The sequence below is a fragment of the Felis catus genome, chromosome D4 (genome assembly GCF_018350175.1).
Source record: "Felis catus isolate Fca126 chromosome D4, F.catus_Fca126_mat1.0, whole genome shotgun sequence".
NCBI lineage: Eukaryota > Metazoa > Chordata > Mammalia > Carnivora > Felidae > Felis > Felis catus.
The window spans coordinates 82,628,809-82,652,354 of NC_058380.1; the positions used below are offsets into that span (position 1 = coordinate 82,628,809).

General features: G+C 45.7%; 1 protein-coding gene across 12 annotated transcripts in view; it reads right to left on the bottom strand.

The window, feature by feature from the left end:
• Positions 1-23,546, bottom strand: part of DENND1A (DENN domain containing 1A) — a 510,341-nt gene that overhangs the window by 171,197 nt on the left and 315,598 nt on the right. For all 12 annotated transcript variants that reach the window (XM_045043640.1, XM_045043639.1, XM_045043642.1 and 9 more), the window contains one exon: positions 7,038-7,139. In XM_045043640.1, coding sequence (XP_044899575.1) covers positions 7,038-7,139 — 102 coding nt within the window. The remainder of the gene's footprint in view (positions 1-7,037; positions 7,140-23,546) is intronic.

Consider the following 23,546-nt stretch of genomic DNA (forward strand, 5'->3'; position numbering starts at 1 on the left):
GTGTTGCAGGGGGTGGGGTGGGGTGGGGACGATTAAGCTCCTTCTCCTGAGAGGACAGTATCTACAGATATTTGGAACTCTTCTATGAGCAACATTTGCCTCTCATCTCCCACCAACTCTCTATTGGCTGGTATTTGCATGGTGTACCTTTCCCATGCTTTTCCTTTTCATCTGGCTGGCTCTTTGAGATGAAATTCTTGTGGACAGCATCCCACTGGGTCCTGATTATTTATATAATTACTCTCCTTTAATTGGAATATTTAGACCATGTACATTTAATGCAATAATCAATATAGTGGGTCAATCTCTCATCTTGCTAACTTTTCTATTTGTTCCCTCTGTGTTTGGTTCTGTCATCCTTCCCCCTCCCTCTAAATGGTTTGGATCTTCAATATTGGCTTATTGGCTGTACATCTTGTTTTCCCCCTTAGCGGCTCCTCTAAGGTTTACGGTATACATCTTTAACTGAAGAGTCTACCTTCAAACAATGTTATACCATTTTACATAGAATTTAAGAATCTGAAAACTGTATGCTTCCTTTCTCCATCTACACACTGTCCTCTGTTGTTACCGCTGCCATACATTTCATTTCACTTCTACCCATGTTACAACACACAATACGTTAGGTTTTTTTAATTTAAATACTCATGTTATCATTTATAGAAATTAAAAATGAAGAAAGAAGTCTAGGGGCACTTAGGTGGCTCAGTTGGTTAAGCGTCCGACTTCGGCTCAGGTCGTGATCTCGCGGTCTGTGGGTTCGAGCCCCCGTGTCGGGCTCTGTGCTGACACCTCAGAGCCTGGAGCCTGCTTTGGATTCTGTGTCTCCCTCTCTCTATTCACCGCCCCTGCTTGCATTCTGTCTCTCAAAAATGAATAAGTGTCAAAAAAAATTTTTTTTGGATACAAAAAATGACGAAAGAAGTCTCTTATATTTACCCACATATTAACTATTTCTGGCACTCTTCCCTCCTTTATTGTTGAAGTTTCTCAATGGTTTCACTTTTCTTTTATCTGAAGAACTTCCTTTAATATTTCTCGTAGTCTTTGCTGACAGTGATTTTTCTCTCGCTTTTTTCATCTGAAAAGGTCTTAAATTTTGTCTTCAATTTTGCAGGATATTTTCATCCTGTTGAAGGATACAGATTTCTAGGTTGATAAAAATTTCTCTTCATTACTTTAAAAACGTCATTCCATTACCTTCTGGCTTATGTAGTTTCTTATAAGTCTTCAGTCATTACTTCTTCCTTTTACGTAATGTGTCTTTTTTCTCCAGCTAATGTTAAGCCTTTGTTTTTATCACTGGTTCTGAGTAATTATCATTCTGGGCTCTGGTTTTGTGTGGATCTACTATGCTTGAGGTTCCTTGAGCTTCTTGGAACTCTGAATTTACAATGTTCATCAAAAGTAAAGAAAAATGCTATAATTTCTTTAAATATTTTTTCTTCTGTCTTTCCCCACCTTCCTCTCCTTCTAGGATGATAAGCATTTTAATCCTCTTGATATTGTGCTATGGGTCCTAGAGGGTCTATTAATCTTTTCCAGTGTTTTCCCTTCCTCTGCCTCACAGTGGGTAGTTTTTATTCCTATGTTTTTAAGTTCATTGATCTTTTATGCTGTGGTGTCTAATATCCTCTTAATCCTATCAATGAAATTTTCATTCCAGGTATTCTGTTTTTCACCTCTACAAGTTCCTTTTCATTCTTTTTATGTTTTCTATTTCTCTTCTCAAATAGTTCAGGTCTTCCTTTAAATTCACGAGCATATTGATTTATAATCCTTTACATCTCAAGACCTTTGTCTAATTCCACCATTTCTGAGCTTGTTTCTTTACTGATTTTTCTCTTTGTTATGGGCCACATTTCTTCTGATCTCAACACTTCTTATATATTTAAAATAGGTTGCCAGATACTGTGAATGTTACACTGTTGTGTATGGATTTTATTGGCTTTTTTTTCTTTAAAGTAATCTCTACACCCAACATAGAGTCTGAACTCACAAACCTGAGATCAAGAGTGGATGCTCCAGTGACTGAATCAGCCAGGTGCCCCTACTGTCTTCTTTTAAAGAGAGTTGTAGTTTATTTTGATGGGAAGTTAAATTCCTTGCATATGAGGTTGAACCTTTCAAGGCCTTTTCTTTTTAAAGAAATAGTTTTAAAACTTTTACTGAAGTTGAAATATACAACACACACATAACATTGGTGTTCAGCTTGATGAATGAATTCCTGCCCACGTAACTGGTACTCAGATTAAACAAGAGAGATTATGCTTCTCGAGGCTTGCTTTTAACCTCGGTTAGGGCCAGGCTAAAAGAATCCTTACTCTAGAGCGAACTTAGAGTCGTACCAAGGCATGGTCTCCGGCGGTCTCTAATGACTGTCCTCCTTGAACAGCAAGATCTTACTCTGGCTGGTCAGAGCTTGTGTGAGCGAGAGTCTGTGTGAGCTCCACCCTACACAGGGGCAGGTCAGTCTTTAGCACATTAGTCAAGAGGACTTGAGTCAGATTTCTGGAGCTCTTGTGATGAGTGCCTTCTTCCAGTCCGGTACTCTGACCCACAAATTTAAACCATCTCGCCCTTAAGCTCAGCTTTCTGACCCCTCGACTCAGCAAAACTGGTGTGCTTTGCTGGGGACCCCCTCCTGGCACCATGGTCCAGAAATGCCTCAAGGCAAAAAGCCAGGGGAATGGCAGGCCTCACCTCACTTGCTTCCTTTCTCTCAGGAATCGAAGTCCTGCACGGCCTGTTGTCTAATATGTGAAAACTACTGTTTTTTAAAATTGTCCAGAGTTGTCGTTGTTAATGGTGGGAAGATAAAGCCAGTTCCAATTATTCCATCATGGCTAGAAGCAGGACAGAGGCCTCCTTCAGTAAAATTTCCAGCACGGGTGCCACATTTTGCAAGATTTCATCTACCAAAATAACCCAATCCATGTGTCCCTTCTGCCCTTCTATCTATCTATTCAGTGGCTGCTGCATCTCTGGGAAACAAAGATGAATAAAACCTGACTCCTGCCTTTAAAGAAGTCACAATTCACAGGAAAAGCCAGAAGTATATACTCAATTATACTGTTGGGTGAGAAGTAGAATTACACAAGTATAATTACACAATTATACAAGGGGCTGTGAACACAAAGAGAAAGATATAGTGAAATGACCTGTAGAGGTGACGAAAGGTTTTATTTATTTATTTATTTATTTACTTACTTACTTCTTTATTTATTTAAGTAGGCTCCACATCCCATGTGGGGCTTGAACTCACGACCCTGAGATTAAGAGTCACATGCTCTACCAACTGAGCCAGCCAAGTGCTCCAGGGAAGATTTTTATAGTTTTACATTTAGAGTAAGTCTTGAAGATTGAGTAGGAGATTGGCGGGTGGGGCAGGACATTTGGGGCGGGGGGTGGGGGACTATATGCAAAGTTTGAAGTTATAAAATAACATGCAAGGTTTGCAGAACTAGTAACAGTTCCAATTATGTACGGAGTTTGGAGCTGGGAGGGGAGAGAGCTAAAGCTATCAGAAAAACACCCAGGAGAGTCAGAATATGAAAGAGGACCCTGAATGCCATGCTCACCGTAAATATCCATAAATCATCATCCATAATCATCATCACTAACTACCATCTATCACACTCGTAGGATGTATGTTTTACATATATTATATACATTACCTTCAATTCGCACAACAACCTATGAGGAAACTAAGGCTCAGAGAGCCTAAGTAATTTTGATCAAGATCACACGGTTAGTACGTGGAGAAGCCAGGATTGAAACACGCGTCTGTCTGATTTCAAAGCCAACAAAAGGAATTCGCCTCTAAGCTATAGGCACTGGGAGGTAATGGGTTTTTGTTTCGTTTTGTTTTTTTTGCTTGTTTGTTTCTGTTTTTTAATTATGTTCATTAATGGAGTGGTTTTAAGAGGGAAATACAGTTAAATTTATTTTTGGAAAGGCTGCTCTGGTGCAAGAGGAGGACAGGCTGGAGTCAGAGGAGCAAGTTCACGGGCTGGTGGTTAATGGTGTGGGGAGAAAACGAAGAGCCTGGATTAGGTGGTGGAGGGAGAACGGGAGAAGAGAATTTGACAAACGGCTGAAGAAGCAGAATCTGTCAGACGCCACAAACAAGCACCTCCAACCAAAGGGGGAATTGTGAGGTCAGCTGTGGACATGGCGGTGCCCTGCAAGTCCCGGCTCTGTGCTGAAGGCAAGGGACACGAAGATGCACAGCATGGGGTTTCTTCTCTCAAGGATGTGACAGTTCACACAGCCTTATGGGAGCAAACCTATGCATTCCCCGGAAACACAAATGCCTTACGGACCACATTCCCTATCCATTATTTGGAGTCTGTCATGGCTCTGGAGCCCCATGCTGAACACTGTTGTAGAACGTTCTCAACCCTGCCACAGACCTCGTTTTTGTGTAGGCAGAGGACTTTTAGGGAACATAACTGTCCTCCAACTCTGGCTGCAATGATTAACAACAATTTTATGAAAAACAAATGCAGGTACCATTTATTGAACACTAACAATACGTGAGCACTGTTCTAAGCATTTGAGGAACATAACCATCTTGTTTATTTGCTACAGCAATCCTAACTACAGGGCTCACACTCCTCCTTCCAACACGGGAGCCTGAGCTCAGAGAGAAAAAAATAACTTGCCTACATTCCTTTGGTTCCCCGAGACCACTGCGACGATCATTTAAAAAGCATCTTGGAATGTGCCATCTTCAGGAAGCCTCTATTTCCGTCTCCCAAATTTTGTCATCCCTGGGCCCTTCTGTGTCTGATTCCTATTTCCCTTGTGACCCCTATTATGCTACATCATGATATATATATATATATATATATATATATATATATATATATATATATATATATATATCTCATATAACATATCTGTTTCCCCTACTTTCCTCTTTGAAGGAAAGGACTAGATCTATTTCATCTTTGCTGTTTGATGCCCAGCACTGGGCCCGCACACGGCAGATGGGACCAGTCTACCTCACTGTTTCCTAGCTATCAGCCAGTCATTCTGGGCTGCCCCAGGCCCCTGGCCATTCCTAGCACCTGATACCTCAGGCTCACTTACAAAATTCACTCAGGAACTGACAGGTCCGTACATATGGCACCCATGGATTAAGGGGAAAGCTTTTCCCTAGGAAGGAACCAGGGTGGAAGCCACGTATTCTTTGGACCAATGATTCAAACTATGGTCAGGAGGCCCTGAGATCCCAAGCCCATACCTTGTCCTGACACGAATAGGTAGCCTCATGGTGTCTGGTCCCTTCCTTTTTCCTGCTTCTGCCATCTGTTTGCCTCAGAAGGGGGCGGGGGGCAGGGTACAAGGAGAGGAGGCAGTGTGGGCTTTGGTGCCGTCCAATCTCAGCTCTGCCCCAGCCAGTCATATGACCTATAGCAGGGCATGTGCTCTCTGAGGCTCATCTGCCCTATGTAAAGGAGAGGAGACTGTAAAGGAGAGAATACTCCACTGGGCTATAATGCTAACTGCATGCGATCCCTGAATGCAGACGGCCCCTAGAGAGGATGTGGGGCTTGGCAGCTCTCAGGAGAGACAGAGTTGGGTTCACTTCCTGGCTCCTCCTCTTTCTAGCTCTGGGCATGAAGCAGGAATAAGGAAAATGCCTTCCTCAGGGCAGTGTGAAGAGGAAATGAGGGGTCAGTACGAGCTCTTAGCATACAGTTTAGCACATAGGAAGTCAATGAATGGTAGCCATTGTTTAATTAGACTACAAATGGAACATCTTTAAATTTTGTGTTTTTTTTAAGTTTTATTTGAGAGAGAGAGAGAAAGAGAGAGAGAGAGAGAGAGAGAGCGAGAGCGCACGCACGCACAAGAGCAGGGGAGTGGAGCAGAGTGGGGGCGGGAGGTGGGGAAGACAGACTCTTAAGCAGGCTCCACGCACAGCGCAGAGCTGAACACAGGGCTCAATCCTGTGACCCCGGAATCATGACCTGAGCCAAAATCAAGAGTCAGACGCTCAACTGACTGAGCCATCCAGGTGCCCCAGAATATCTTTATGTAGCACAAATGACTTCCCCAAATCTTACACTGTTAAGAGTAGAGGAGTTTGAAACCACGTTGCAAGTTGTTCATCAACAAACAGCAGCATCTCTTCCAGACAGCTAACCCCAAAGTGCCACGGGGACCTCCGGCAGGAATGGAGCTCCACTTCCCATTTTGTGCTGACACAAACCCAGCAGCACAGACCCGATCCCACGTTAGCACATGGGGTCGGGAACATCTACCCCCTTCAGCCTGGAAGCCAGAATAACTTTATAGATCCTCCAGCAGACAGAGCCATGGAGGTCACACCAGAAACATCAAAACCCTATTTCCCAGTGAGCCCCAGTCCTCCTCATTCCTGTGGACGATGGGGGAGATTGGGTCTGCTTCGCACAGCTGCCCATGAGGCAGCCTGAGTAGCAACGTTGAGACAGGTAGGTGGTCAGGTGTCGGCATGGCAAATGTGGCAGCCGGTTGCTTTTGCTAAAGAGAGCCCACTGTCTGTCTAGACGTTAGGTATTTAAGATTTATGGGACAGAGAGCCACATTCAGAGCACTGTCAGCAGATACCTTGCTACATGGGAAAATGGCTGCTTGATGATGGTCCAGGAAAGACATACAGATCCGAAGTGTCCCATATCGCTCACACAGAAAGCCCTCCGGGGTTGCTCAGGGGAAGCTGTGCTGTTCTCGGGACGCGGCAATATGCTGGAGAGGGGACGCAAGTCCCCGAGGCTCCCACACAAAGAGGAGCTGACTAGACGCTGGGATCACCACACAGCCCCCCAGATGCACGTTATGAGAGCAAAGCCACTAAACAAAATGAACCGCCCTCCAACTTTCCTTCACTGAGACAAAGGTGGCAGACGCAGCAGAGAAACAAACTGTAGTTCTTAGGCCAGAGGAAAACCACGACCGTCTCCCCTCCTTTCCGTTCCCGAAAGTCATGTTCACGTCCACTGCCCGAACTCACAGGAGTCAGACCTCAAGAGCTCATTACCCACCACATCATTTGGGAGGCTCTGGAGGTCATCAAAGGGAGTTTCCAGGGTGTTGGTGTCCACGTTGAGGATCACGACATCATCCAGGGCCATGTTTCTGACTTTCTGCAAATAAAAAAATTCCGAAAGAAAAAATAATTGAAGCACCATGAGGACACGGATATTTCCACTGGCCCTCTCCGGGGAAGCGGAATAAGGAAGAACAGTGACATTTGCCAAAGGCTCATTTTGTGGCAGGCCCAATGCTAGGTGGGTCACATCTCTTAGGCCTTTTAACTGTCACAAAAACTCTGGGGGCTCTACAGTCCCCCCCAAGTCGCAGCAGGGGAAAGGGTTTCACAAGAATGAAGATGACTAAGTTAATATGCTCAGGTCACACGGTTAGGAAGAGAGATCTTTACACCTCAACTTTTTTTCTTATCTTTTCTTTTTTTTAACACTAGGAGCTATAGTCTAAAACTCTGGCTGCAGGAATTCTGATGTACAGCTAAGCCCAAATGACACCCTTCAATCTGTCCCCACTCACTTACCAAAAGCCACTTGCCCATCTCTCTTTTGGATCTTACCATTCTTGGGATGGAATATGGTAGATGGACTGGTGTTACCATGTCAACATTTCCCTTAAACATGGAGTAGGGAGGTCACGCTTTCAGTTGGGTCCCATTTTCCACAGAAACCTAGCAAGTCAGTCAAGGCTCAGAGGCTCTGGCCATGAGCCATTACTCTACTGGCGCAGTAATGGAAAAGATAAGGGAGACGTGCTTATTAGGTGCGCATGTTTGTGCGGGGAAGAAGGGATAGGTAAAATATGGAGAAAGGAAAGGCCCACCCTCTGGGAGCAGCTCTCCATAGTCTGCAGAAGTACAAGATTATGTGTAGCTTGAGTTTTTAATTTTTAATCACACTATTCACCCACTGCTAGAATCCTCCTCCATTTTTCTCCCGCCTACCCACCGCTCCCAATCTCATTCAACCCTCTTCTCCTGTCCAGTATCAAAGCTCATTCCTTTAGAGTCTAGAACTTCACAACTGTTGTCTTTATCTCACTTGGCCCCAGTTAATTAGGAAGACCTTATCATTTGTGGTCAAAACTGGAACGCTTGTTGGTGTGAAAGAGGGCATATTATGCTAGGGCAGAAGACATCCAACGGGACATACAGTCACCTTACATATATAAGTGATCAATTTATTAGCTACTCTCTGAGGCACTGAATATATCCGTGCAGGTATGTACTGCCCAGGGACGTCCCACCAGCCACCTGGGGCTGAAATCAGCTAAGCCGTGTGTCTGGGTCAGGGGTAGTGGCCGTGGAAGAGAGGAGATAGACGCCTTTTCCTAATTCATCGAAGAGAACTGCACAGCCTAGTGATGGGCCTGGACCATCCCGATGGCTGCTAAACCCCAGTCTCTAGGACATAGCCTGGTACCTAAGTAAACGTTTTGAGATTCCTCCCAGCAGAAGGGTGGAGCTGAGCTGGTCAGAAGCCTCCTAGGGTTGAAAAATGGTCCCAGGTGGCAGAGTCCGGGAACCCTTCCACTTAACACACCTAAGAGCCTCAAACTCCTTTTGCTGTTGAGTTTTCCACGCCACCAGGGGCTAGCCCGCAAGCCTTTCAATCCATTCGTCAACATTTCCTAAGTGCTCACTATGGGCTAAGAACCGCAGAGGAGAGACAAGATTCCCTGCCTACTTACAAGTTTATTCTCCCCTCCAAACATTAATTACAGAGTAAAACTTTTACAGAGTAAAAACTTGGCAGCAAACAGCCTTGATAATAATACAAATCACCAGGGTTTCATAAAGCACAACCCCCATTTTTCAGATGAGAACGTTAAGACTCCTGGTGAACTGTCCGGGGCTCCACTGCCACCTCATTTTTCAGTCCAAAAAGTTTAAGACCTAGCAGTGTGCTGGCAGGAAGTTACAGAAATAGCCTCAACAACAATCTCTCTCACTCATATCACCCGTGGAGCTCACACACATTCTTTCATTGTCAACAACGTAGCTGGAGGCAAAGTATCACCATTCCCGTTTGCAGGAATGAGAAACTGAGGCTCAGAGAGGTGAAGTGGCTCGCCCCGGTTTATGTGGCTACAGTTTGGCTACCTCATCCGTAAAACTGGTCCAATGACTGTGACAACCGTCCTCTAACCCCTGCCCCCCGGGCTGCTGTGAGGGAGTAGAGGTAATACGTGCACGGTGCCAGGCACACAGGATTTATAAATAGTGGTTGTTATTATTACTTTCATAATTCACACATCTGCTACAGCAAGTCTGAAAGCCGTAGTGCCAATGGCCTAAGGGCAAAAACCGTCTGGCCCCTTCTTGGAGGCTAATGGGCTCTCACCTCAAAAGCTGAAACACCAGAAATGGAACTGGAGAAGAGGCCACAAGGAACCCCAAAACTCAGCAGGGGAGACTCCAGGCCTGGAGGACTGCGCTGAGGGTCACTGCACCCCAGAACTGCCTATTCTGTCTCATCTGACCTTCTAAAATAGTCCCAAACAGAAAGGGGCAGGGGGCTTGGCCACTGGAGAGAAGCCTCAGGGGCTGAAAGGCCCAGCAAGAGGGATGTTGATTCTGGACCAGAATTGGGCGTTGTTTCTGTGTTCCCAGAGGGGCCCCAGCAGCACAGACCAGCCCTTGTGGGCTCTCCGCGGCCTGGGCTGGAACAGGCTTTTGATTTCTTCCCACTCCTGACTGGAGGGCCTGCCGGTTAAGCTGTGTGGAGTGTTTACTTTTTCAACAATGGCAGCAGGCTGAAGAAGAGGAAAAAACCTGGCCCTTTTTTCTGACTTAGCAGGCCAGGGTCCCCTTAGTAACCAAAATGCCCAAGCACCAGGCTCCAGGCAAGGAGCTGGGTCGGCACAGTTTCCTCTTACAGGACAAAGCTGCCCTCCTGGCAACAAGGCCTCTTCCAAAGAGGCTGGCGTAGACTCAAGGGCCTTCCTGAAGCTCAGTGTTCCCAAGGAAAGAATCGGAGGCCAGCTCAGCCGGATGGTGCCTTATCCCTGAAAGGCTCAAGGAAACAAGAGCAATGAAGAAAGGCCAAACCCTCCCTCGTCAACACACACACACACACACACACACACACACACACACACACAACCAACCCCACAAAACCCTTCAAACTGGGGTGGGGGTGGGAAGAGCTGGTGGAGGAGGAAGCTAGACCATTACTGGGAGCCAGCTCACTGAATCTCACTGAATCCCGACCACGCCAGGAGGCAGATATTACCACCTCCGTGGTAGGGATGAGAAAATGAGGCTTGGAGACGTCAAATAAACTGCCCCAAATCACACGGCTGGTGAGTGGCAGAGCTGACTTTTGAACCCGCTCTGACTCGAAAGCCTCGCTATTTCTGAAGACGTCCCAAATCCAATTGCTCAGACCTCAGAACGAGTGCCTGTAGGGCATGAAACTATATGGATCCTCTCAGGGCCGAGCTTGCTCTTACACACAAAAAAACCACTTGCCTTTTGTATCATAAAAATCACATGGGCCTGTTCAAAAAAAAAAAGAATACAGACAAAAAATTTCAAAGAAGGAAAGTATAGTGACGCTCATCCCTCCATTTGGAGAACCTGTTTTGATGTCTCCTTCCATATCCTTTCACCTCAATCCCTACTTCTAAAAACATAGTTAAAATAGTTCTTAATATTTCTTCCCGATTCTCTCTCATTACAATATAGGAATGCTCCACTTCATTAAAAACTTTGTAAAGATCACCGCTAATTGCTACAAAATGTTCCACTTCGTGGAAACAAACTCGACCAAGCCCCTCCCGTTGGCCGTTACCGCCAGTTTTTAAATAATTTTTATATATGATATTGTCATGAAATTTGTAGGCATAACGCCTTGGGCTTTAGGACAGGTTCCTAGAAGTGGAATTTCCTTTCCACTTCTTAAAAAGTGTCCCTCTCAAATTCGACTTTGAGGGAGATATCTTTACTTCCAATTATTTTAAAGTCATTTTATCCACAGCTTGTGTTTCCTACTCTAAGTGAAGAAAAATCAGCAAAGACACGAGCAGATGTCAAAATAGTCCTCCAAAAACCCTACCCAATTAAAACACTTACGAGTACCGCGGCACACCGAGACAGCTCTCCGGTAGCTTGTCCCACCAACACGTTCCCTCTCTTTTTAGTTACAACATATGCCAAAGCTCCTGCCAGCTGCAAACCCTCCCCCCACCAGACTCTATAGGCTTTTTCTCAGAATGAAAAAAAAAAAATACTGACATGCACACCGACTTTCCAAATGGCATTTCTTGCACAGAGAAACACACAAAAATGGCATCCTCCCATAAATATTGTTAATCAAAAATGTCTTTCTCTTTATGCTTTGTCACAGACAGACTCAGCCTGACCCCGGCCTTTCAGGACAGGGGAGGGGAACATCATAGTCGGGAGGTGGTGGGGGCAGCAGAGGGGTTGGGTTCTAACACACAGGCTTCACTTAAGGATTGCCCCCTACCTCCAGGGCTCCCTTAAGGCAATTCACTCAACCTCCAAAATCCTCCAGGTTTTCATCTGTGAAATGGGGTTCAAGATAGTACCCCCTCACAGATCTGCTGGGAGGATTGGATAAGCGAATGTACGTGGAAGAGTCGGCAGGATTCCAGGGACACCCGAACAGGCATTCATCAAACAGTGGCTCTCCTGCCTGTCTGTTCCCTTTCCTTTGATGGTTCCTGAGAACTCAGCAAAGCCTGGCCAGCCTCACTGCAGAGGGCCCCGGCTGGCAGTAAGTTTGCCTTTCCCTGTGCTGCCCTGAGGTCATTCCTACAACCAGAATAATACGCCAACCTAGAGTTATTTATAGAAGTATTCAATTCCTCCCCTAGTCCATGGGCTTCTTAGGGTAATAAGACAGAGAACTCTACACTGTCAGCTCCTACTCCAGCACTTGGCCCACAGGAGGCAATTCCTGAACGAATGAATGAATGAATGAATGAATGAATGAACGAACGAACGAACGGGAGGCACCAGAGGCGAGAGGTGAACACAGGATCTGGAAGCCAGTCTGTGAGTTCTAACCCAGCTTTAACACTCACCAGCTGTACAAATGTGGGCATTTCACTCTCTCTGTGCCCCCTGTGTCATCCTCTATATACTGCAGGTGACAACAGTGCCTCCCTCATAAGAATGTGGTAAGGATTAAACGGGTTAACATTTTTTTTTTTTAATGTTTACTTATTTTTGAGACAGAGAGAGACAGAGCATGAACGGGGGAGGGGCAGAGAGAGAGGGAGACACAGAATCGGAAGCAGGCTCCAGGCTCTGAGCCATCAGCCCAGAGCCTGACGCGGGGCTCGAACCCACGGACCGTGAGATCGTGACCTGAGCCAAAGTCGGACGCTTAACCGACTGAGACACCCAGGCGCCCCAACATTTTTAAAGTGGTACAATGGCACCTGGCACATGAGAAGCTCAAGATAAGTGAGCTTTATTTTGTTAAATAAAAATGAACAATCACTTAGGACACCTGGCTGGCCCAGCCAGAAGAGCACGTGACTCTTGATCTCAGGGTTGTGAGTTCAATCCCCATGTTGGGTATAGAGTTTACTTAAATATAAAATCTTTAAAACAACAACAACAACAACAACAATCTTTTGAGGGTGGTGGGAATATTCTATATCTTTACTGTGGTGGTGGTGATTTCACAAATGTATGAAACTGTCAAAATTCATTAAATTGTATGCTTTAAATAGATGGTCTGCACATAAACTGTAACCCAATGAAGTTGATAAAAACATTAGTACTATGTCCAGAACAGAGAATAAAATCAGAAAAGACGGCAAAAAATTAATAATGCACGAATGGTGAATGAATGCCATCTGACAAGGTCATTTGTCCCTGCTACATTCAGATTTGCAGCTGAGTTTGGCTCCCTGTTCCTTCTTTTCTTTTGTCTAGCTCAGGAATTTTTTTTTTTTTTAACTTTGCTTTTCCACTCATGACCTCTTAGGATAAACATAAAAATCCAATGCCCCTAGAGATTCTAGTATACTTCTCTACATAAAAGTGGAATCTATTTGAGAAACACTCTACCTTTGGTGTTTCCCCTGCAACCAAGACTTTATTGAGCCTCACTTTCTAAAACTGGTGGTCTGAAAACAATGGATTTCCTCCCCTAACATAGAAAGTGGTGACACTAGTTCAAACCACACCAATACCCCCCACAGATGGGGATGATCCTGCCTGTCCAAGGAAGGGATTGGACAACTAGTGACAAAAGTTAGGACCCAACAGAAGCCTGTAAGATGAAAAGCAAGGGTTTGCACTGGCAGTGTAATCCAGGGGATTCAAAGAGTGGTCAGGAGAATGTGATACTTCCCTGGCTGAGGAAGCTAGGAGCAGGATGTGGAGGAAAGCTGGTCCTAGACATTGAGGAGCAGGGGTCCAGCTCCACTCAGCCTCTTCAGCTGAGCGTTGGGCTGGCTCCCTATCTAGGGTGGAGGTCGGCGAGCCAGCATGCATGGAGTCACTGAGCCAGCATGCAGTGCATTTTTATTCTTGTCCTTCCAGTAGGACCATCGCCAGGGCAGAGCCGGGGCATATATGTCTCTGCCTCTCCAGTGCCCAGCGCGGTGCCTGACGTAGGGCAAATGCTCGTGAACCAGAGAATAAACTAATACTGTGGCTGGACCCACTCTGCTGGGAGGCAGCCTGGAAGCAGATGTCAGCGTAAAGCCCAAATGGACAACGTAAGCCCAAAGTAAGCAAAATGGAATTTGCTCAGGGAAGTGAGAGGGGAATAAGAATAATGATGGCAATGACAATAATTATGTGAAATTATCATGATTAATTAGTGTAGAATTAACTCATAGTTGACACAGGAAGTAAGATAGGAGTTAACACGGTGGTTAAAACCGTGGGCTCCGGAATGAGACGGTCAGATTCAAGCCTTGTCTCTGTGACTGTGTAACCTCCAGCAAGCTCTTTACCTCTGAGCCTCAGTGTTCGTATCTTTAAGATGGGAATACTACCTACCGCACAGACGACCTGTGAGGGTTAAGTGATACAACGTGTGTAAAGAATTAACACAGCACCTGACTGCAGCGGGTGAGCAATACATGGGGGGTGGGGGAGGAACAGAAGTGAGTTTCCATCCTTGCAATTTCAAAGTTATGCCAATAAAATAGATTAGAGCTGCAAGACTGTAAGAATTTAATTTTTTAAAGCATGTTTATATATTTATTTTTTGAGAGACAGCGAGAGAGAGCAAGCTGAGGAAGAACAGAGACAGAAGGTGAGAGAAATCCCAAGCAGTCCCTGTGCTGTCAGCACAGAGCCCCATGTGGGGCTCGAGCTCACCAACTGTGAGATCATGACCTGCACCGAGATCAAGAGTCGGCCGCTCGGCCAACGGAGCCACCCAGGTGCCCCAAGACTGTAAGAATGTAAACTGATTTTCAGACCAAAGGCAGAAGCTAGTAAGATTTCAGTCTGATGATTTTGTGCTATTACAATTCAAACCACCACCAATCTAGTGTTCTTTTCCTGGCTTGGTCTCAGGGATATGAGCACATTCTCTGGAGCGTCTGCCTCAGTCTGAATTCCCAACTCTGCCAGTTACAGCTGTGCTACCGCGTGCAAACCCCTTAAGCTCCCTGTGCCTCAGTTTACTCATCTGTTCAATGCGATTCAGACAGGACACCGGGAATAATGGTTACCTTTGGGTCAGAGGGAGAATGACCACAAGAGGACACAAGAGGAGCCTCTGGGGGACTGGTAACGTTGTTTCTCAATCTGGTGGTGGTCGCACGGGTGTACCTGCCTCGTAAACACAAATCTCGCTGTGCACTTCGGATGAGTGTACTTTGCCCTATCCATTTCATATTTCAATAGTATGCAGACAAAAAGCAAATAACATGGACTTCACTGGATTGTTATGGTGATTAAATGAGTTAAAATACGTATAAGTACTTAGGATAATGTTTGGTATATAATAAACACTGGGTGTTTATTATTATTATGAAAAACAAAGTAACAGTAATTATTTTGATAAAAAGGATTCACTCTAGAATGTATTTCACTGTCAGAAAAATCTATCTGTAGGGGCGCCTGGGTGGCTCAGTAGGTTGAGCGTCTGACTCTGGATTTCAGCTCAGGTCATGATCTCCTGGCTCGTGGGATCAGGCCGTGCGTGGGGCTCTGCGCTGACAGCACGGAGCCTGCTTGGGATTCTCGCTCTCCCTCTCTCTCTACCCCTCCCCTACTCACACTTTCTCTCTCTCAAAATAAATAAACGTTTCTTAAAAAATTAAAAAAAGAAAATCTATCTGTAAAAGTCGACACCTCCAGGCTACATGTTACTTCTTCCATCTGTCCTGTTGCTTCTCCAGGGAGGACCGAAGCAGCAACGTTATCTGCGCACCTTCCGAGAGACCCCCGTGGTCCTGTGACAGCTCGGTTTGGGGGAGCAGCAGGGCCAAGCGGAAGAAGCAGGAGTCATGTGGACTGGGCTTCGGGTTTTATCTTCTTTAATTACTGCAAATGGGCCCCAGGGCAGGGAATTTAAATCTTCGTTGAACCTCAGGTTCTTCGTTTATAAAATGTGGTTATCACCACATACTTAGTGTTGTGAGAAGATTAAATAACCAGAAAAAAAAAAAGAAATATTTGTTTGGCAACAGCATGTCCGTGTTCCCATCTGACCTGGGCATTGGCCTTGACCACAGGCAGGCCTAATCCCTGCTGCAGTGACCTCTGAGGTCTGCAAGCCCAGTCGCCTCTCCCCAAGGCTGAGGCAGCACCTCTGAGACCAGCAACTAGAGCACCAAGCAAAGGGGACAGGTCCAGACAAGGTCCTTCCTGCAAGGACGTCTTGTTTCAAGATGACACAGCATCTTCCCGGATCAGAACACAAAATGCTCTGCTTTGGCTCCAAGAAAGTCTAGTCTTTGTCCCTCCGGGAGGGAGGCAAACTGATATGGCTTCTGACACTATGTCTCCCTTAAGCCTGACTGCTCAGCCGCTGTTTTAATTTTGGAAGGTAGCGAATATGGCTCTTCCATCTTAATAGGGTGTTAATCCAAATGTTATACCACATGATCGATGCTGGGTTCGTGCAGTCCCCTCTTAGGCCAACCATGCGCCTGACGGGCCAAGCCACAGCTAGGCCGACAGAGGGCCGGCACGGGCCGGGGACTGGGGCACATGCTCTGCCTCCATCATCGTACGGGCTCTTACAACAACGACGTGAGAGCTGTTAGCTGGTGTGGTCCTCCCACGGCCCAAACCTTTCCGAGTAACCATACAATGCAATGCTCATGACACTCCCGTGGAGAGAAGGAAATTGAGGCTCGGGGAGGAAAAATAGCTGGTCCAAAGTCGTAGGGCTTAGAAGCAGTGGTGTTACACACTGCAAGCAGCTGAACACCAACGCCCAGTCACCCAGTGCATCTTATTAATTGTTCTGCCACTGTTTCAACCAACAAGCATACTGAGCAACTGTAACTTAGCGGAAGTTTGTCAAGCACGTAGCAGAAGAATCAAGCCCTTCATAGTTCGAGGGTTGGCCCAGACTCCATTAAAATTCCCCAGGGAGAGGGTTTTCTGCAGAATATCATACCCATTTGATGGATGAAGAAACTGAGCCTAAAGAGAGTAAATGGTTTGCCCATGTTCTTACAATGTGGTGTGTGTCAGAGAAAGGATTTGAATCTGGGTTCCACGTGCCAATGTTCTTTCCACTATACAGCACATATAAAATGTGCTCAAATGCATGCGCATATATATGAGCACATAACAAAGAACAGCATGGGAGCTGGTGGCCTCCTAGGAAGAAAGGAAAGAGAAATAAAAGGGAAAGTGGAAAGGACAAGAAGAGGAAAGGCAAACCTTCAGGTACTCTAAACTCTTTATTCCCTCCTGAAATCTCAGATATACACAGAGGCAAGAGTGACATTTTCCTTCCCTTCCTCAGGCCCCAAAGGTCACTGAACTGCCAAGCGGTTGATAAACGCAGTGGTTTTTCTTTGGAGCCAGGAGTCACTGATTTGCTCCTTCCTGCTCCACAAAATTAAAAATCTAAGCCCGACAGTTCAGAGGACCCCTGAAAACACCGCTGGAATTTCCCAGTGTGCTTTAAACAGAAACAGAAGCTTGACAGGGGAGGGAAGTGGTGTAAGCCCCTCACAGGTCAGGCCAAATCCACTCCTCACAAGGTAATAAGCACTGACTCTCATTAACAAGACCAAGGATTTTCAACCCGGGTCAGCACAGAGCTTTTTCTCCAATGGGCCATTTTTCCTTTCTTGACCATACATCTCCTGGGCATTCATTCACTCACTCACCCATTCATTCACTCATTCAGTCAGTCATATGTCAGTCGGTCATTCACGTCAACTCCATGCTAGGTTTTAAGGACAGAGAGATAATAAAGCATGATCTCTGAACTGAAGAGGCCCTCGGCCTACCTACGGGACGGCCTGGATAAGGAGTGGTGAGGTAAACTATAACCAAATGGCCTAAGAAAAGGCACAGCCGGGGTGCCTGGGTGGCTCAGTCAGTTAAGCGTCTGACTTCGGCTCAGGTCATGATCTCGCGGTGTGTGAGTCAGAGCCCCAAGTCGGGCTCTGTGCTGACAGCTCGGAGCCTGGAGCCTGCTTCCGATTCTGTGTCTCCCGCTCTCTCTGCCCCTCCCCCGCTCATGTTCTGTCTCTCAAAGATAAACATTAAAGAATTTGAAAGAAAGAAAGAGAGAGAGAGAGAGAGAGAGAGAGAGAGAGAAAGAAAAGAGAAAAGAAAAGAAAAGAAAAGAAAAGAAAAGAAAAGAAAAGAAAAGAAAAGAAAAGAAAAGAAAAAGAAAAGAAAAAAGAAAAGAAAAGGCACAGCAATGTATAGGGGAAGAGAGCATCTCTATTCACACGGAACTTGCTCGATTTCCTCTGCTGGATGGTCCAGGGCCCAAGGTCAAAAAGTCACGAGGTTGGTGTCCTGGCTCTTTCGCTCACTAGCCAGGTAGCCGCGGGCGCGGCACTTAACCTCCCTGGGTATCAGTTTTCTTCCGTGTGACACGGGAGTCACTGTCCTTAGCCTCAGGACTGTCGAGAAGACTAAAGGTTAAGCAGGGCACGTATCTCACAGAGGGCCCGCTAGAAGGCAGGTAGGTGCCAGCAGCCTCTGTGAGAGCCCGGTTCTGCCAGTTCTCCCGGCAGCACACTGGACAAGTCCGCCCTTGGGCTGGTGGTGTTTTGCCTCCAACTGAAGCACCCTCCCTATGCTGGAGACTCCGCTTCCTCATCTGTGAACAGAAGACGAGGAAGGCCTGTTGCAAAGCACGAACAAGAGATGAAGTGTGGAGCCCTGGGTGAGACGCGAAGACGGCCCGAAGGTCACCGTCATCATCTCCATCCCAGGAGGCCCTGCTCTTCCACAAAACCTTCCTGATTATTCCTGTCCCACAGCACACTGCCTTCTCAAAGGCCTAAGTGCCAAGCACGGTGGACAATACGGGGCTGGGCCCTCAAAAAACGAAAACGAAAATAAAACTTGTTTAGTGATGTCTCCGTTTCATGCTGCCCCTATCACTTTTCCTTTATTTTCATTAACTTATTTTATTTATTTTAGAGAGCAAGAAGGGGAGTGGGGAAGAAGGGCATGGGACAGGGAGAGGGAGCGGGAGTGTGTGTATGTGGGGAGAAGCTTAAGCGAGCTCCATGTTCATCGTGGAGCCCGACACGGGGCTCAATCCTAGGACCCTGGGATCATGATCTGAGCCCAGATCAAGAGTCAGACGCTCAAGTAACTGACCCACCCAGGTGCCTCTTCTTTTTAGATTTTATTTATTTTTTATTTTTTCCATTTTATTTATTTTAGAAAGAGAGAGAGAAACCAAGTGGGGGAGAGGGGCGGAGGGAGAGAGAGCACTCTGCCTTTAAAATAACTGTTTTGGGGCGCCTGGGTGGCTCAGTTGGTGAAGCATCCGACTTCGGCTCAGGTCATGATCTCACAGTTCCTGAGTTCGAGCCCCAGATCGGGCTCCGTGCTGACAGCTAGGAGCCTGGAGCCTGCTTCGGATTCAGTGTCTCCCCCCTCTCTCTGCCCCTCCCCTGCCCACTCTCTGTCTGTCTGTCTCTCTCTCTTTCAAAAATAAGTAAAAATTAAAAAAAAATTTTAAATAACTGTTTCAACCTTACTATATCCACAGATACTGCACTAAGGCTTACTACTGTCATCTATAAAGTATAATATAAACACTATTATTTTAAGATACCTTATTTCATCTGATCCTCAGAGCAGAGCAGTCCCATGGAACAGGCATGATTATTCCCATTTTATAGCACAGAAGACTGAAACTCTTGCACCAGGCCCCGGGGTAACAACAGAGCCAGGACTAGAGCTTGGGGGTTGTCCGACCCCAAAGCCCAGTGGTCTCCTTCTCCTGTCTGTGCAGCCCCTTCCACTTTCCTGGCTTAGCAAAGACCGGACAGTGACGAGGTCACATATTTATTTTGTAACCTTCGTGGATAGACTTACCAGAGGCCAGACACCTAACAGCAAACAGACCCTAAAAGTTGGACCAGTATCATGTTCTTCTTTTGTATACACTAAACCACTTCACACAATGAAATAGCTGGGTTTGGATTCTGGTCCTGTCATTGTTAGCAATGTGACTTTGGACGGGTCACTTAACCTCTCTGTGCCCAAATTTCATCATCTGTAAAAGGGGGCCACCACTATTGGAACACAGGCTTGCTGTGAAATTAAATAATGTGTGCAATGTGGCTGGCAGTATTTCAAAAACAGCATCCGTCCAATTTGAAACCGTGAAACTTGAATTTAAGAGTTTCACTGGGGGTATAAGGGGATGTTGATTCCCTAGTCCCAAAATGGTTTGGGGTCACCCTCCCATAAAACAGGACCTCATTCCTCCCACACAACTGCCACTTGCCATCATTCATTCATCACTAGGCACAGAAAACCCGGACTCCCATCTCCACCTGCCTTTTATTTGAAATGTCAATTTTTAAAGAGTGGAGAGGTTGGAAACCCAATTTAACAAGCACGCTGAAACATTGTTTATTGCCCCCATAAACATGGCTTAGTGAGAATTACGGACTTAATCAGAGTGAACTTATCTCCCGGTGAAAAGGAACACTTTAAATTTCAGAAATGGCACCTTCACTGTGAAAATCTCTTAACTTTTCAAACAAACTACAGGGGGTCTTAAACATATGGGCAGTAAAGGGGCAGCCATTACCGTGATTTGTCTTGCCCAAGAGCCAAGGAGCCCTAAAGGTCCATAACAACTTTAAGATCTAGGAAAAGTGTTTGGAAAATCATATTCAGGAGACACGTCTCTAAAAACACCCAAATGGTCTGCCGAGTGGGAAGTAATGCCCGTAGAGAGGCTCGGGATGGCCCAAGAGGACGGACCCCGGAGTCATTAGAACAGGGGCTATTTAAGACAGCACTGAGAAAGCAAAGCTTTCCTCCTACGTGTAAGATTGAGCATTCAGCAATACGTAATACTTCGGTGACCTGCTTTTCGGAAAAGAGGTGTTACATAAATCACAAAGGCTGCTAACCGGTCTGTGCGTGCGTGCGTTTAAACCATTCCAGAGGATGAGGTTCTGTGAACCCCAACTTCCCAATGTGAAGCTTCACCAGGGCCGCTCTGATCATTCCAGGAAAGCTTTTCATAAAGACGCCCCATTTTGCCGAGAATGTATCAGCCTGGCTGCCAGAGGCAGGAAAGGCAACAGATATAAAATTTTATTATTTCAATGCCCCAGTAGCAGCCAGGAGGACTTAATGAAATCGCCAAGATTTACAATCTGAAACAGCTATTGCACAGACAGATATGGTTAAGGGAGCTGCGCCCTCTGACCTTTCAACCCTTTGATCCTCACACAGCAGGTGGCCTAGAGCCCCCTCCTGGGCATCTTCCCTCTCTTCCGACACTGCCGAACCTTGATGTGCAATAAGCCTGACCCTACACAGGTGACTCTCACGGTGCTTATCACCAGCAGCTGCTGCTAATGGAATGGCCCAAATCATTTGGCCTCGAGAGTCTAGCTCCGAGACGGGGGGAGAGGAGCCGGCTGCTCCGTGTCCAAACGGTGGGTGCCAAAATGATGCTCGGTAATTCTGCCCCGAGTCCAGTTGTTTGGCAATGCTTAACGATGTCATTACAAAAAAGCTGTCCTAGAAATGGAACTCTGTCTCCTCCGATTTATACTTTGAGTTAGGGGAGGAAAAAAAAAATCACCTTTTAAAAATAAATCACAAATCTCAAAAAAAAAAAAAAAAAAAAAAAAAAGAAAATCAACCCCGAAGTCCCAAATGCATCTCTCAGAACTTCCCTAAAACCATGTGCAGCAAATTTATACCAATGAAAATCAAAACAATTTTTGGAAACCTAAAATTGACTGTTTTCAGTTCCATGAAATTTCATTTAAAAAGCCCCATATGCCAAAATGTCCAAATTCTCTTATTTTTAAAAATTGGGATGACTTCCAAACTCATAGCTATCTTTTTCTTCCTTTTTTTTTTTTCTTCTAAAGCAAGGGATGGGTAATGTGCATATGTACTTATCAAGCTTCATAATTTAACCCATTCGGTCAGTACAAAATATCTGCAATAAAATGCTGAAGAGGCGGGATATAAATTTATTACCATCGAATCATTTAAAAACAATAGATGCCAAAGCTTAACAGGTATTATATTTGGTTAAAGCCATGTCCAGGCCCCTGGGCAGCCCCAGCCTGCGGCTTTTAGTTTCTGTCAGATATTTGTGCCTATGGAGGGAAGAATTTTACGCAGGACACATAAACCACTCTGTGGGATACTGATAACTTCCAAACACACAAGGAAACTTTAGCGCCACTGTTGATCAGGAAGAGCTCTGAGCCAGTGTTTTACTTCTGACAAATATAATGCGGTGGCCCCACTCTACCTGCAAAGGCCAGAGCTTAGGTCATTAATGTCCGAATCCAAAGGCAAAGAAAAAACTCACTCCTTGTGTAGCTCACATGGCGTAGATCTTAAATATTCAACTTTAAATGCATTTTGAAATCAGCTGAGAATCAAACAATATGTAAAGAGAGGTTTACAGACTCCAATTTTAGTCACACTTTTCTCTATGGGCGTTTAAGTTTAGTACAGAAAGCAGTTTATGGAGAAATCAGTTTAGCAGGGGGGAAAAAAAAGGTACGGTTACTACATCAGAGTTTGACCGCTTTGCACAAAATTAGTACTAAGCTATCTTCTTCACAGATGCCTACTAGAAACACTTTATTAATAATAATATCTACCATCCAGTGAGGGTCTACTAACATGCATGGAACGTCAGCCATGTTACTTCTAGCTGTCATCACTTTAAGGCAGGTGTCCCATTTCACAGATGGAGGTGTTAAGGCACACACGCACAGGAGTTCAGGGACTTGCCCGTGTCACACTTAGATAAATGGTGGAGCTGGGATTCAAACTTAGGTTCACTGCCTGCCCCAAAAGCCCATGGTCCACCCATGTCTTCCCCCTAAAAGCAAAAGAATAACACGCAATAATCTGTGCAGAAAATGCCAGATTCCAGCCTGCTCACCTATTGCCACGGCCCATTTAAAGGCCTTCCGAATCAATTATTTTAGGTCATTAAGAGGAAGTTTAATTTGGTTGACAAACACCCCTACTGGGGTGACCTCACATATCAACAACAAATGTCTGATGGTCACAAACTCGGACTGTGAGTCTGTGGAGCATGGTGTTAAACAAAACCACATGTGCCCGGATTCCAAGTGGGATCTGCCTAGGCCAAGGGTACGGCTCTTCAATCATCACGAGACTGGTCTCTGAGCTCCCACAACAGCCCCGCCCCTATTCACTTCCAAGGACTTTAAGAAGTCACCAGTCCCATGTGGCTCTGCTCAGTTAAAAGTGCCTTTGAGTTAACGTCAATTTAGAAAAAGTCACTCACTAAAAAATACAAAAGGAAGCTGAAAAAGAGGGCAGAGTCAAACTTAGGTAGATGCCTTTTAACTGGCTTTAAAGAAGATTTCTCGGTTCTACACAAATATCGATACACATATAGCCCCTTCCATTTATTTGGCACCTACCATGCGTCAGGTACCAATTCCCTCACTTGCTCCTCATTAAAAACTCCCACGAAGTGGGGAACGTACCCATTTTATGAGCAACGTGTCTAAGGCTCAAAGAAGCACCCGACCTCCTGCAAAATCTACACTTCCTTCACGGGGGTGACAACTAGAAAGGACGGGGCTCAAGTGCCACGTACACTGGCAGACCTTCACTCAATGGTTGATATCACTGAGTACTTCCAACACGCATCTCTTAAGAAGATAACACAATAATCCTTTTGCACAGTGGTCCAACTGTGTGATGCAATGACAACACCCTCCCCGCCTGCCGAACTGACCTCTCAGCTCAACAAAGGAGGTTGTTTAAAGTCATCTGGACTTTAACCAGACGTTAACTAGGGCTAGAATTTGAATCCAGGGCCATCTAACTCTAGAGCCCAAGAGTCCTTTTCACTCCGCCA